Raw genomic sequence first — 15,320 nt, forward strand, 5'->3', positions numbered from 1 at the left:
AGAGCGAAAGGTGTTCCAGGTTATTTATTGAAAGTTTTGGAAAAGATTCCAGGTTGGTGCAGTTTAAAGTATTTGGATGTTTTAGACTTCCATTCCGGATACCTTTCTCTCATTGTGGCCAACCACACCCAATGGGGCCATTAACAGAAACAACAGCGCCTTCGGCTTATGACGGCTTATAATGCTTTGTGCTGGTGTGTTTTTGGCATTCAGGAGAGTGGACACCCCAGTTCCTGAACTGATCCAGGCTGCTTTGGTCAGAGAAGAGGGGGGAGCAGTGGTCCATCCCTCGCTCAGTCAGAACAATCTCACTTTCATTTTACTTTTCTCTCTGTTCACAATGACAAACACATGCTCCGCAACACTTGGGTTGAGCATTGTTTCCACTCGTTTCTGTGTGTCTTCTAGGCCACATTATGTCATTTTCAAGGCGGATTTGGCGAGGATTAGTGGTCCGGGGTAGTCACACCGCAGGGTCGTAGCGGTCATCAATGTGTGTGTGGGAGTGACTCAGAGCGCTCTCAATATGCTACCAATCGGCCACGTCACCGTTCAAACCAACATGTTTGATTTTTATCGGGGGGCTAGCCTTTCCATAAGGATTTGCCGCGTTCACGTCCACGCCCTCAAATCGCAACGGGAATTTTCCACGGCCAATGACATCGCACGCGAGACGCAACGCTGCGTCGGTCCGTTCTCCTCAAAGGCAGCGCTTGTCAGATGTGCAGAAGGGAATGAAAATCTGCAAATGTCAGTCGTCAAACGTCGTTTCATTGTCGTTCACGGTTGAAAAAATAAAAATGAATAAAACATCACGAAATGTGGCTCCAGCTTAAGTTAGTACAACACATTAATGTGCATTAAATAGAAAACATCAAGTCACAACCAAGACCAATGAGAATTAAGCAACAGAAGAAATTTGAAGGGATGCTCGTATTGACTATATGTATGTGAGTCAGTGTAGTGATTTCACTGAGAGCGGGGACCGGTATATTTAGAGTAAACAACACTGTGTGATGGTTTTTGGCTGAGGAAGTGGTACTGGAAAAGAGGAATAAGGAACCTGAGATGTTGTAATCGGAAAAGGAAACAGTTGGCAAAGAAATATCGTACATAGAGTGTACCGCGTACGATGCAGAAAACCAATCTGGGAACCACGGTGAATTAAAGGATCATACGAGAAAAATACACAGTCAAGTAAACAAACGTAAAGTACGGCAGAACACCAGTTGAAACAAATAAGCAGATGCCATTTAATTATCAGATACAATTAGGTTAAAATGAGACAGTGCTTTAGAAATTCCAGTGGGAGAATTCGGTGTTGCAGCAGCAACGTGTTCAGAATATATACAATCATTACATTACATCATTCAGCTTTTGTCCAAAGCAATTTACAACAATTACATTTTGTCAGTATACCGCCAGTATAGTATTTAACCACTACATATCACATGCACAGCCTGATAAACAGTCTTGAGGAATAAGTCACATTAGGTAGTAGGTCGATTTTTTATTTGTTTTTTTTTTAGAGGAACGTAAGTTAAGGAAGTAAAGGGTATTGATCTCCCCATGAAATAAGACGGGTAGTGCAAGTGGGGTCCCGCTGTAGCCTGAAGAGTCTTCCCAATCAGGTGCATTCTGTTGTGAGCTTTCGGAGCATGAAATCATATTTATCCTATCGTAGTCTGTAAGACATGAAGGGAAACAGGATTTATCGAAAATAAGCAGTTATTTAAAAAAAAATGATTAAACAACGCAAAATCCATTTTTCAAGCTAACGACCCAACATCTTCTATCTGTTCCATCCCTTTTGGGGTGTAAACGTGTGGTTCATTAGACTTTGGTGAACTTCAGGTTGAGCAACTGCAGGAACTCAACTGCACTAAAATAACCACAGTTTATACCCACATTATGGCAAGCGGTGAACAGTATTCTGTAGAATCAGCATTTTACTGTTTCGTTGAATCGTAGCTTCCTCATATTTGTACATTTGTGCACTGAATCCAAATGATTTGGTAAGCAGCTTTTCTGATGTTTTTAGAATTGTATAAAGGCCCATGCTATCTACCATTGTTACCTTAAGTAAAACTCGGCATTCCTCAGGAGCGGTGGACCTTGAGTTCGCTTGTATTGTACCATCTCCCCAGGTTGTATCCGCCTCTTCAGGTAATATTGCTTTTTTAAAGGAAAAAAAAGAAATATTATTTATATATACACAGTAAATATATATAAAATTGGATCCTACAAAAAACCAAAATGTATTGTGTTTGATAGGATAATTTTATTGTTTTCCATGGATTGACCCTGCCTTCATTGCTCTTTAATTATTGTACACCAGTTTCAAGGAATATTATTGTAACAATTATCTGTCACATATTAAAAAAACAATATGTTAAAAAAATATAAAATAATTTTGAATCAAACAAATTCCATTATATTGTGGATTTTCTGTATGCTTTACAATGCCTGGGTCTTATTTGGCTGACCTACGCATCAAGTAAGAATTACCACTACAGCAGTAGAACAGCGTGACATTTTTCCACAACAGCATTATGATCGTGACCCAGATATTGTTTAATCCTTGCAATAAGAAAACAAAGATCAATGTCTCACTGACCTCCTAGTACTTCTGTCACTTTACTACGCCTTTTCTTCTTCACCTCTGTCTTTACTCCAGCTGCAACTACTTCTCAATTTCCTACACAAGTGCTTTACATGAGATGCATATATGCCATTTTATAAAAGCAAAGAAAAAAAGAAATATTATAGAAAAAACATTATTAAAAATCTGAGACATAAAAGGTTGAAGTGCAACCAAACTAAAAGACATCAGTTGGACAGTGACCTCCACACTTAAACATCAAAGGACTCAAACCCACACCCACTTGGCATGTTAGGACAAAACCCATTACATACCTTTTATTTCTGAGTTTCATTGTTTTCCTTTTAGGGTATTTAAGTCATCTCCCCTTTTCCATCAGAGGACTTAGCGCCGTGAGGTGTATCATTCTGTGAGGATGAGACTCATATGGGAGATGCCTCCAAGAAAGATGTTTCCAAAAAGGGAAAAATAATAAGCGAAATATCCTGTTGATATCATTTACCGTTGAATTAAGAAGGTACAACTTTTGCAAGATTTGCAGAGATGCTCCCCAGCGAGAGCGACCCTACACTGACAAAGATGGAGATTGAGGACAGTTCTGCCCTCCTTGCAGAAGGACAAAGCAAGTTTCAGTATTCAGGTACCATCATTTGAGCTGTAAATACTTCATACTAATATAAATAGTTCTCAATGTCCTCTCACTGGTTTATATCTCTCATCTGCTTCCGATTCAGTTCTTGAATTAAGGAGGAGACCCTTCAGGACGGTCTCAGTCTGTCTTGGGGTGCTGTGTCTTCTTCTGCTGGTTGGAATCATAGGCCAAGCGGTCCACCGTGAGTTCATCTCTGCGTATTGAAGTATAAACATTTATTTCGCCAACAACGGGAGGCTCTGTGAGGCCATACATTGAGTATATTTTGTCTTTGTTCATATAGACAACAAAGTGGAGGCGAACCAGCAGAATAAACACAGCGCCCTGTTGAAAGAGCAGGACAAACTCCAGGAGAACCTCAAAACTGTGCTCAGAGATAGGGCGGAGCTACGAGGCTCCCAAAGTCGACTGCAGGACAACTACAACCATTTATCCAGCCGGATGGAGGAGTTAGAGACTAACGACAAAATCAACGTGGAGAGTCTCGAAACAAGTCAGGCTGAGTTGCAGACCAGTGTGGCCACTTTAACAAAGGAGCGAGACCAACTTAAAACCAGTCAAAGCGAACTGCAGAGGCGCAATGAAGACCTGACCAAAGCCAATGACTTCATGCAGAAAAGTCACAATTCACTATCGGAAACGAAAGACAAGTTACAGAACAACTACAAATCCGTGGTGAAGGAAAGGGACCAGTTGCAGAACAGCTACAACAATCTAACCCGAGCCAAGGAACAGATGCAGCTTGATTACAATGTGTTATACAATGAAGTGGAAGAGCTACAGGCGCGTCACAACCTTTCCACCAGCGAGAAGGACAAGTTGCAGAGCAATCACGACAACCTCACCCTGCAGAATGAGGTGCTACAGAAAGGCTACGCCATACTCGTCAAGGGGATGAAGCAACTGCAGGCTGGTTTCTCGAACTTGGTAACAGAGAGGGATCGGCTCAGCGTCGTCAATAGGAACCTGACCACAGAAAGGGACGCGTTGGAGGCACGGAACAGCAACCTGACCGCAGAGAGAGACCAGCTGCAGAAGCAACTGAACACGACGATCGAAAGTAGGCGACTAAAAACGCTTTCCCCTCTATATTCTGAAAATTAAAAATGTTTTGGATGTCTCCAAGTTAAAGGGAGGCAGGCCATTCCGCACTTCATCAGGGCCAAACAGAAAAGTTGCGTCTGCTGAAAATGTAATATGTGAACAGAAATATACAAAATGGAATATCTTTGACACAGGTAGAAGGACTCTTTACTTAAAAACCCTGATACATTACTGTAGCGACCACATTGACATTCCTACTTAAGAAAAAGAACATTTCTTTATATATGTTCTTGCTCTTGAGGTTACTTTAAGTATTAAACGTAAAAGTATTTGCCATATCCAGTGCCCTGATATAACAGACTATATATACAGAGCCTATATGGTCCAACATACCTGCTGTACCTTTTTTCTCCAGACCATGTGCGCAATCCCCACTTTGTCTCTTTTTCAATTTTACAGAAATTACCTGTCTTCCTGGCTGGGTTAAGTTTCAGCAGAGCTGCTACTACCTGTCTTCTAGTTTGTCAAAAAAAACGTGGTCGAACAGCAGAAGTGACTGTAAAAAAAAAGGAGGAGACCTGGTCATCATCACAAGCCCAGAGGAAATGGTACATGCACTATTGATCTTTGAGGCGTGTGGGTATTCCTAAACAGCTGGATTCTGCTTCTCCGTCTGAACGTAAGCGAATGTGCACAGGTGACGTTCGGAGACGTTCGCGTGGCTGTCTGCTTTTACTGTATACTCGTAAAGATTTTGCGTATACTTGCGTCCACTGGGGGGGTTGTGCAGTGTCACATTTAGTGAGCCGTACAACATACACAAAACATAGAAACACTTTTGGGTTTTTTTTCGCCAAGCATTATCTGAAAACTTTGGAACCCAAAAATATGTAAATGTAGCTACAAATCCGCGTTTGAACCTCATCCTCGCATCTTTTAAAATTGATTTCCCGTCCATTCAGCCTGTGTGATGCGCAGGACCGTGCATGGCTTGAGATGGGGGAGATGTAAGCGTCTGCTCCTCTCCGAGCCTCTCCGAGCGACCGTTACCCAATAACCCTCTTCGCTGCCTACCTACGGAAAAGCATAATCCAGCCACAGGGCTACTCGTCCTCATGTTGACGTGTGAAAGCCCTTCGTGGCAACATGTTGAGATTATTCCCCACTCTTCCCTCGAAGGCATTTCTCAACGGCTTAATCACAGCCAGAGGAGAGTTCTGGATCGGCTTGTCGGATTCCGGCCAAGAAGCCAACTTTGTTTGGGTGGACGGGACTCCGCTGGTCACACCGTAAGAGAGCGAGCTTGTACCTCTGTGCGCGTCCAAGTTTCGTGTCCCTCTCTGGGTTGTTGGAAGCCACAGCCCCAACTAATAATACTCTTCATATTCACATCCCCACTTTGCAGGTTCTGGGCCGAGGGCCAGCCGAACCACCACGGTGGGAAAGAACAAGACTGTGTGGAGTTCTGGCACCGTTCATCAGGGAACGGAGCTTGGAACGATGAGCAATGTACTCTGGAGTCGTCCTGGATCTGTGAAATATAGATTTTACCACCCGCCCCTGTAGTGGAAAAAAACGCACGGAATGCACACAATGTGGTAAAGCTAAAGCCATCCGCTCTCTGATTATAATTATGTTATCAAATATTACAGATGCATTACTGGTGCTACTGAACAGGTTAAATATATGCATTGATCAGCTCTAAGATCACATTCTTCTGCTTTTGGAAAGCAGTCTGTAGGTGAGATGCACAGTATGCTACAGAAGTACAGAAAAGATTGTGTGTGAAATGATTCAAATCAGGGCAATATTTAGTGATGAAAGCTTTGCGTGGGGGCAGTTCCATCGACAGGAGTTCCTAAAACATTAATGTAGTCGTTGGCCCTGCAGACACACTTCTACTCAGCTGTATATATACATAAAACAAATCAATTTTTGGTTACACTGTGATTTCAGCACAATACATATCTTATAGTTCCGCATCTCTTACAAACTCCCCCTCCTCACATACAAATCGATTCACGCACTCGCCCCCCAATACCTGTCCGACCTCCTCCACCACCACACTCCATCCCGGAACTTGCGGTCCTCAGACATGGGTCTGCTGTCCGTCCCCCGTACCAGATTACGAACCTGTAAAGGTTTTTTGAAAGGCGCTATATAAATGTTGTTATTATTGTTGTTATTTTTTTTTTTTTTATTTTATACCAAGTTTATTAAAAAGACTAGCCCTACTGGAAATTCAACAATTTCAAGGTTAAAAGCGCAAAATAGACATTTCTGTCCACATGAAAAATTCCATTCCATCAATTCTCCCTGATGGTGTCCTGGGGTGCAATTGAACTGAATGAAAACTGAATAGATTCCTACCACTCCAGCTGTGTTTGTGAAGCAAACAGTTGCTGAGGACACAGCTACACCGACGGCAGAACTACGCCAGGCGCATTGGCACAGCGTACGAACGGGGGTGGGTGGGTTTACAGGCTACACCATGAAGCATCTCAGATGCGCCAATGTTGTCGTAGCGAGAGGAGGAATTTTGAAAACAACACTGATTCAATACACAGTTTGATAATATGTTTTATGTCAGAGACGCTTGATTTTATTGGTTCGTGTGAAAAAAACAACTTTGGAAATCTGTGATTTCTGCTTATTACTTGTTGAAAAATTATATCACATGTTGATCTTGTTTAGATAGTCTCACAATATGTCCTATGATCTCTGTATACACTTTAAGTTAAACAAGGTCTTGCAGTTATCCATTAAAAAAGGTATAAAAAATGTTTCAAAGTAGTCTGCCATAAATTTCTTTAAATATAATTGAAATGTGAGCGACAACTGTAATTGTTGAAATATGTCATTGGGATGTGTTTGTACTGTGTTGCATTACGTCCACGTATTACATATACACCGATCAGCCACAACCATAAAACCACCACTAATAACCACATATATTGTGTAGCTGCCGGCACATCCCGCAGATGCTCGATCTGATCAGATCTTAACCCCGACCATCCACATGATGTAGGAGAAAACGTGATAATACGACCAGGCCACCTTCTTCCATTGCTCCATGGTCCAGTTGTGATGCTCACGTGCCCATTGTAGGTGCTCTCGGTGGTGGACAGGGGTCAGCATGGACACTCTGACCTGTCTGCAGCTACGCAGCCTCTGCATGACTTACTTGGCCTGTGTAGCTCCAGCATTGGTTTAGGATGGATTTAATAGGAAGCGTGCACATACGGCACTCAGCGCTGCGCCAACGCCAACCGTCACACCACAACAAACCTACGGATCCTCTTACACCATGCCTTTATAGGTTTATATGATAAGAAGTTAAGTCAGCAAGAATGTGAAAATAATTGCTTTTGTCCAACAACTTACAGCCGCAGCAGTCAAAGTAAAATACTGTACTTCAGTGGTTCTCAAACTTTGTGTATCAACTCTAAGATCGTTTTTCAGTTGAGTACCCCCTTCATTGGCATTGGGAGAAAAATCAACCAAACCAAAGAAAAACCAATCAAATTATGTATGTAGGTGCTTTGGATGTGTTTTTAAAATATTACATATGATCAATAATTTTCTACAACTTTTTTTTTTTTTTTCCCCTGAGTACCGCGTGCAGTACCCTAAAGTACCTCTAGGGGTACGAGAAACACTGCTGTAGTTGGTGTCGCTTGGCAACCCTAAACAGTAACATGACAAAATAAAGGAAGAATTTAACAGAGATAAACACAGCCAAAGCAGTTTCCTATTGGTTTGGCGCCACAAATTCATTTTGCAATAAAATATTTATATACAATATATTTATTTATTACGCACATACATTAGCTGCTTTAACCAATTACTTTCTATTAAATGCTTTTTCAGTCATTCTCACCCCTACAAGCAAAATAAGGAAAGTATTTCTCACGTCTAGGATAGGAAAATAACAAACAATATATTTATAATTTATTCATTTAGTCCAAGCACATGTTATTCCCAAACTGAATAGGACGGTATAACTACCACTATTAATTGTAGCCAACATATTCAATCTCCCCCTAGGGGGCAGATGAAGGCATAAGCGATCGATCCAAGATCAGTATGACAAGGCTTTCTAGCGGATGACAGATACGTTCCCCTGAGACGAAATAAGAAAATGAACCTTAACTGAGAAAGTGTCCCCGCTATGTACGGGGACTTTTTTTTTTTTTAGTTTCACTCGATTAGATCATTCAATACATCTACAATAAAAACACACTGTTTTTATTTGTTCCCCGGAGTGGGGGATCACGCAGATCGCTTCTTAACTTTTGATTGGACGGACCCCTCGGGGAGCCTCCGTAGCCCCCCCGCCCCCACCGAGCGGCCGGGACCCAGAACGCTTTCACCTTTTTTCCTCCGTTATGGGTGGCCCTGCCCCTGACATCCCCAAATAAAGCCCGCCAGGGTCGGGTGCGGGCCAGATGTCACGGCGTCCAGCTGGCCGCATTTGCTCCTGATTCTAGCCGCCGATGGGCCCAGGGACTTATTTGTTTTATTCAGGACTGAAACAACATCCTCTGCATCAAAGGACTGCACACGGGGCGCTCCCAGAGTGGTCATCCAGGATTCGTTTTGCCGCTGCCTGCATTCCGAGTGCCTGCTTATGCCTCCTGCTCCACCCCCCTCCTCCCCCCGGTCGCCTCTTACCGTGCTTCCCCATCTCAGTAAGAATCGGTGCCCCGCTCCTATCCATTCTCGGTGTCAAACGCCAAAGCCATCTGCTGCTGACGCCTGGTCACGGCCCCCTCTAGACCCTCCTCGGTCCAGCCTCCTCTGGACCCCGGGGGGTTTTGCCTGGCTGCCGGAGCCTGGACCGGGCCCCCTCTGACCGCTCACCGACGGGAACGCCACTCACTTCATCGGTAGGTGCTTTGACCCCCAACCGGAACTTGAGAGGATCCCGGGGAGGGTCCCGGTTTGATTTCCGCTCGTCCGCCCACACAGGCTGCGGCCTCTTTGAGAAGGAATCCACCCCCCCCCGGTCCTCTTTGCTGCCTTGAGCAATCATTTCAAGAGCAGAGTCCTTCTCCAGCTCTCGCTACAGAGACATGTTCTTTGTGCCGCCTCCGGTCTCTGGCTCGTGTCCCCTCGTCCTCCGGGGACTTTCTCTCTCTTGGCGCCCGAAAGCGAAACAAACTTCTTGGCATTTCGCAAAGAAATGCCTGACAGTCGGACAAGCTGTCCGACGGGGGTCCGCGGTTTCGGATGAGGCGCTGAGATATTATTTTTTTCGGCGGGGTTGTACGAGCGGGCGTTGCGGTGCTCGAGATGGGCCGTGGTCTCGACCCCGCCTTCTGAAGGTCTCGGCCTCGTCTCGGGGATCCGCCGCATTTTTCCTCGGCCTTGTCTCGCTCTCGGACGGGGAGGAGAGGGACTTTATTTCGAGACGGGTCAGGACCACAACTGCGGCGATGTCACTAAATTACCTGCGCATTGTCTGATGCATTCGTTCACATCGTTACTGTGATTGGATGTAAGACTTCCCTCCCCAGACGCCGCCAATAACTTCACTCGTTTCTCATTTGAAATTTGCATTCCAAGAAAGTGAATACGGGAGACGGGAGGAAAAGCTGTGGCTTCTGGTTTGTTTGTTGGGGCTTCTGGCTTCTGCTTTCTAGGGGAAGACAAGAGTCACCCAGAAAACTGGATGCGTGCACAACATTTTTATTATTGTGTAAGCTGGATGGCAAATCATGGAAAAGGAGTGTGGAATCAAGATGGCTAAGTGGATTTCAGCTCCTTAGTGGTTTTTTTTAAATTATTTGTTTGCTCATAGCAAAAAAAAAAAAAAGGAAAATTCCCAAACATAAAATTCACCGGCATGGCTTTTCATTCTTTTATCAAAATATTTCCCATGGTACACTTACACAGATCAGCCACAACATTAAAACCAGTGACAGGTGACATGAATAACATTGATCATCTCGTTCCAATGGAACCTGTCAAGGGTTGGGATGTACAGTATTAGGCAGGAAGCGAACAGTCAGTTGTTGATGTGAATGTGTTGGAAGCAGGAAAAATGGGCAAGCGTAAGGATCTGAGCCACATTGATAAGAACCAAATAGTGATGGCTAGACGACTGGGTCAGAACATCTCCAACACGACAGGTCTTGTAGGGTGTTCCTGGTATGCAGTGGTTAGTACCTACCAAAAGCCTTCCAAGGAAGGACAACTGGTGAACCAGCGTCAGGGTCATGGACGCCTAAGGCTCATTGATGCGTGTGGGGAGTGAAGTCCAACCCGTCTGGTCCGATCCCACAGAAGAGCTATTGTAACACAAACTGCTGAAAAAGTTAATGCTGCTATGATAGAAAGGTGTCAGAACACTGTGCATCACAGCTTGATGAGTGTGCGGCTGTGTAGCTGCAGACCGGTCAGAGTGTCCATGTTGACCCCTGTCCACCTCTGAAAGCACCTACAATGAGCATGTGAGCGTCAGAACTGGACCATGGAGCAATGGAAGAAGATGGCTTGGTCTGATGAATCACGTTTTCTCCTCCATCATGTGGATGGCTGGGTACTTGTGTGTTGTTTACCTGGGGAAGAGGTGGCACCAGGATGCACTATGGCAAGAGCTCTTGGCAATGTTCTGATGGGAAACCCTGGCATTCATGTGGATGTTACATTGACACGTACCACCTACCTAAACATTGTTGCAGACCGAGTACACCCCTTCATGGAAACGATATTCCCTGATGGCAGTGGCCTCTTTCGGGAGGATAATGCGTACTGCCACGCTGCAAAAATTGTTTAGGAATGGTATGAGGAACATGACAAAGAGTTCAAGCTGTTGACTTGGCCTCCAAACTCCCCAGATCTTAATCCCATCGAGCATCTGTGGGATGTGCAGGAACAACAAGCCCGATCCATGGGGGCCCCACCTCACGACTTCCAGGACTTAAAGGATCTGCTGCTGACGTCTCGGTGCCAGATGCCACAGGACACCTTCAGAGGTCTTGTGGAGTCCATGCCTCCACGGGTCAGGGCTGTTTTGGTGGCGACAGGGGGAGCTACACAGTATTAGTGGTTATTAGTGGTGGTTTTAGTGTTGTGTATACAGTGTATGGCAATAAAAGAGGTGAATGAAGGTTTTCTGTGGGTGTTTTTATGGGAATGTGGATCTTTCAGATCAATTTTTAGGAGCGCCAATGGTTTGTATGTTCCACACTTTATCGTAAGTGTGCATGCAGTGTGGGACTCGCACTGGTCTGGACTCGGTCTCGCCCTGCTTTGGTTTTGGTCTGGACTTGGTCTCAACCCCTCAAGGTCTTGGTCTCGTCTCGTTCTCGACACACTCTGGTCTCGGTCATGACTTGGTTTAAGTGGTCCTGACGACGACACTGGTTCAACCCAGTCGAACCCCCTGTTGGTTACAGGCTTTTTTCTAACCATTCTCCAGGTGGCAAAAGAAATAGACGTAGCCCTCCTTCTGCTCTTCTGTCCAAGGAGAGAAGACAGCCTCATGGTGTGGAGGCATTCCATTCTATTAATTTGTGAATAATGACAGAGCTCTGGAGGTGAACTGTGACATCCTTCAAAACTTAAAAAAAAGAACCCAACCTTATTGCTTCCTCCCAGTTGCCTGTTGTCTGGTCGATCATTTTGAAGTTTTTGAATGTCTGAACTAATAAAAAATATATCGGATCTCCTCACGCTGCCTTTAATGGGAACCATGGCGATGACATTCAGGGTCTGGTCATCACGGCCACACGCCCCCCGTTCACCGACCCTGAACACGGAAGGTGGAATCGAGAGGACTATACTCGGCAAAACGGGCTCCCTCGTTGTTGGAAACTGCATGTGTTTGTATTGCACAGCACACAGTCCCCCTCTTCTCTCGCTTCTCTCTCCTAACCTCCAGGTAGGAGGTGATTCCACCAGTATCTCTCGCTGAAGAGTTGGATTGAATTACTGTGCGTGGGAGCTGCATGAAATGTGGAAAAACATCCCTGCTCCAAGAGGTAGAATCACAAGTGGTACAGTAATTAATACTGTAAACCAGCGTGCAATCATATCTTATTCACTGGTAACGCGATACGATGGAAGTTACACATTTGTGTGTAGTTGGTCTCATTTTATAGTAATGCAATGCAATAAAATACAATACAATGTCGTGAAATTCATTGCTTATGATGCACTATCAATACCAGAATTGGTTAAACTCTAGATACTTTTGTGTGCTCCCACCCCCTAGAACTAAAACCCAAGATTTCAGTCATACAAAAAGTGTTACCTTTTCTCAGCTCATCTGATTTCATCTTGACGCCACAGTTTTTAGCGCGCTCCTGCCATTTGTGTGCTAATGTCCCCCTCTGCTGGTCAGACTAGGTTCCTTCCGGCAGAGTCTGACTGGTTCCCTGAGGGTTTATGGTAGGTTGTCAGCTTCAGTGCTAAAAATGGCCAAATGAATAAAATAGAAATTTAAATACACAATTATAATTAAATATATCTAGATTTTACAGTTGGCGAAAACATATTTTCACAATGCAACAGAAAAAGTCTATAACATTCAAAGTCGATTTTTTTTTTTGTTCAGTTTTACTTTATTTTTAATTTTAATTTTTATTTTACTGGAGGACTGGCTGTTTCCAAAATAAGAGGAGAGTTGCAGTTCCTCAACAAACAGTTCTCAAATCTCAATCGGTCAGAAGTTGCCCAGGTCTTGATGACAACAATAGGGGTTAGGGTTGGGGTTATTAGGGTTATAGGTTCATTGCTCTCGTCCTCAAAGAAAATAAGACACTTAAAATAAACGCTTAATTTTATGGGTTTTAATTGTCAGATATTTACATTCTGTTGCTCTTAAAATCGCTAGACATTCAATCGAAACTTTTAATATTTAAGTAGGCCGATGCAGTCCCAAAATATACACATATACAGGTAAAATGACCTTTCCACTCGATAAAGGGGGATTGAAGGTACAAACTACTTAACACTGATTTCTTTCACTGTTCCTTTCCTCAAATCAATTCAATGTGTTCATTGTGAGGTCACAGATGCAGTGCCTCCCCAAATACACCTGCAGCTCAGCTATTACAACACTGGAGGCGGAGGAAAGCTCCCATTGCAGCTCTGCGTTTTACACCCAAGGTGAAATGGTTGAGTTCACTTTGCCTTAATACTTCCGCTGTGATTCTTAATTCAGTGGCGTTATGTAGCACGAGCACGTTCCAATTTAGCATCGTTTGTGACCGCGGCGTGAACCGTCACCTTCCGCTCCATATTGCGCCGAAGGAGCTGCCATTCGTTTTGACACGCACACGCGCGCGCACGCGCGCGCGCACACACACACACACACACACAGGTGACATTCCTACAACAGAACACGTAAAAGGTTTTTAATGCGACAGCCATGACGAAAGAAAAACCAAAGAACCCCAAAAGATTGAAAAAAATCGAATGAAAATCATGACGACAAACAACAATGGAATCTTTGCACATCCCGGAAGATGGCGAGCGCGTCGACGGCGCGGGGTCTGGTGGCCGTCGCTGTGCACAGTGCAGAAGAGGTGTGTTGGGGCAGGGGAGTCAGCGAGACATCATTCGCACAAACTCTGTGGACAGAAGAGACGGGAATAAGAAATAAGGTCAAACGAAAATGAGACAGAATGTGCCCCCGTCCTTTTGACCCCGCTTCCATTTTCCCCTTTTCCCGCTTAAGTCCTAAAAAGGCCGTCAACCCTCATCACAATTACAAAGAACAATATAAACAGCAGTGGGATCAAGGTCCATTTGTTTTTGTTTGTCTTTTTTTTTGGGGTGGGGGGTGGGGGTCACTTGTATATATTTGAATTCATTTGTTATTGTTTTTACATTTTGTCGTTCATAATTAGCTTTTGTGTATATTGTCATATTTTACCACATTTTCCAAGATATCGATATTGATTTTTTTTCGTTATTATTAATACTTATTTTTTATGTAAGCTGCTGCTGAGGACGAAAAAAGTGTCTGTGTGTCTGTCTGTCTGTCTGTCTGTCTGTCTGTCTGTCCGTCCGTCCGTCCGTCCGTCCGTCCGTCCGTCCGTCCGTCCGTCCGTCCGTCCGTCTTTCTGTCTGTCTGTCTGTCTGTCTGTCTGTCTATCTGTCTGTCTGTCTGTCTGTCTATCTATCTGTCTGTCTGTCTGTCTGTCTATCTATCTATCCATCTATCTCTTGTGGCAACCCACTCTTCTTCCTGCCCGGCCTCATATCCACGCCATCTGTATCCGTCGTCTTCTCCATTTCCCCCTTGCTCTTTTCGCACTCCTCCCCCCTCTCGCTCTCCCTCTGCCCCCCGACTCCCTCTCCCCCGCCTCCCTCACCCTCGAAGTCCACCTGCCCGTCCCCGTTGAGGTCCACGTCCCGGAGGATCTCGTCGATCTCGCGGTGGTTGAGCTGCTCCCCCATCAGCTTCTTCATGGCCTCCCTCAGCTCGCCCAGGCTGATCTGGCCGTCGCCGTCCGAGTCGAACTGCGCGAGGGGAGACGGGAGGGTGGGGGGGGGAATACATATTTTTGAAATACATTCTTACGAGGGTCACCGACAGAACCGTGGACGGCGTTTGCGTGTCATCGGTGGCGCCCCTCTGCGAGTTTAGTTCCACCTTTTTTCCACTGTGGGTTCTGCAGCATTTTGAGTGCACGCTCTGCATCCACTGGCAGAACCGTGAGGGAACATACTGATCTACAGAATCTTATAAACCGGTTCGGGCGTTCCGGACCCTCCATTTGGATCGGATTCGAGTGAATTAAGCCCGCGGACTCTGCCCGCCCTTGGCGAACGTGTCGCGTGTAACACAGAATTATCGGGCTGATTCAAGTCCCCAAGTAACACTACTCCCGGGCGGATGCAGCGCGTGAGAGCGGTGTCTCCAACTCCCCGTTCCTCTGACCTCTCTGAAGGCGTCCCGCAGCTCCTTGACCCCGATCATGTCCGCCGTCTCCGCCAGCATCTTGGGTCCCATCAGCTCCACAAAGTCCTCAAAGTCCACTCTGCCTCCGCCTAGTGTGCGGGGGG

At 45.0% G+C, this 15,320-nt stretch overlaps 2 protein-coding genes across 2 annotated transcripts in view; one reads left to right on the forward strand and one right to left on the reverse strand.

Annotated features, from left to right (window-relative positions):
- Positions 1 to 2,047: 2,047 nt before the first annotated feature.
- LOC307229328 (uncharacterized protein) lies at positions 2,048 to 7,053 on the forward strand. Its single transcript, XM_079999305.1, has 7 exons — positions 2,048 to 2,166; positions 3,136 to 3,242; positions 3,337 to 3,435; positions 3,538 to 4,314; positions 4,758 to 4,906; positions 5,478 to 5,587; positions 5,704 to 7,053. Exons 2-7 carry the CDS (start codon positions 3,146 to 3,148, stop codon positions 5,840 to 5,842), a joined length of 1,371 nt encoding a protein of 456 aa, XP_079855431.1. The 5' UTR covers positions 2,048 to 2,166; positions 3,136 to 3,145; the 3' UTR covers positions 5,843 to 7,053.
- A 6,713-nt stretch (positions 7,054 to 13,766) lies between these two features.
- The window catches only part of cabp2a (calcium binding protein 2a), a gene marked incomplete at its 5' end in the record, with an annotated part of 25,351 nt that continues 23,797 nt past the window's right edge, over positions 13,767 to 15,320 (reverse strand). Inside the window, 3 exons of the mRNA XM_079998923.1 lie at positions 13,767 to 13,879; positions 14,627 to 14,774; positions 15,196 to 15,305. Coding sequence (XP_079855049.1) covers positions 13,854 to 13,879; positions 14,627 to 14,774; positions 15,196 to 15,305 — 284 coding nt within the window. The 3' untranslated portion in view covers positions 13,767 to 13,853. The remainder of the gene's footprint in view (positions 13,880 to 14,626; positions 14,775 to 15,195; positions 15,306 to 15,320) is intronic.

This window comes from Zeus faber, assembly GCF_960531495.2.
Source record: "Zeus faber genome assembly, chromosome: 4".
Classification (NCBI taxonomy): Eukaryota; Metazoa; Chordata; class Actinopteri; order Zeiformes; family Zeidae; genus Zeus; species Zeus faber.

What these genes read in the sequence shown, in the direction of transcription:
- LOC307229328 (XM_079999305.1), top strand. Translation starts at nt 3,146, where the DNA reads ATGCTCCCCAGCGAGAGCGACCCTACACTGACAAAGATGGAGATTGAG. An exon ending in AAGCAAGTTTCAGTATTCAG is followed by an intron (nt 3,243 to 3,336) that starts GTACCATCATTT and finishes CTTCCGATTCAG; the next exon opens with TTCTTGAATTAAGGAGGAGA. An exon ending in ACTGAACACGACGATCGAAA is followed by an intron (nt 4,315 to 4,757) that starts GTAGGCGACTAA and finishes TCAATTTTACAG; the next exon opens with AAATTACCTGTCTTCCTGGC.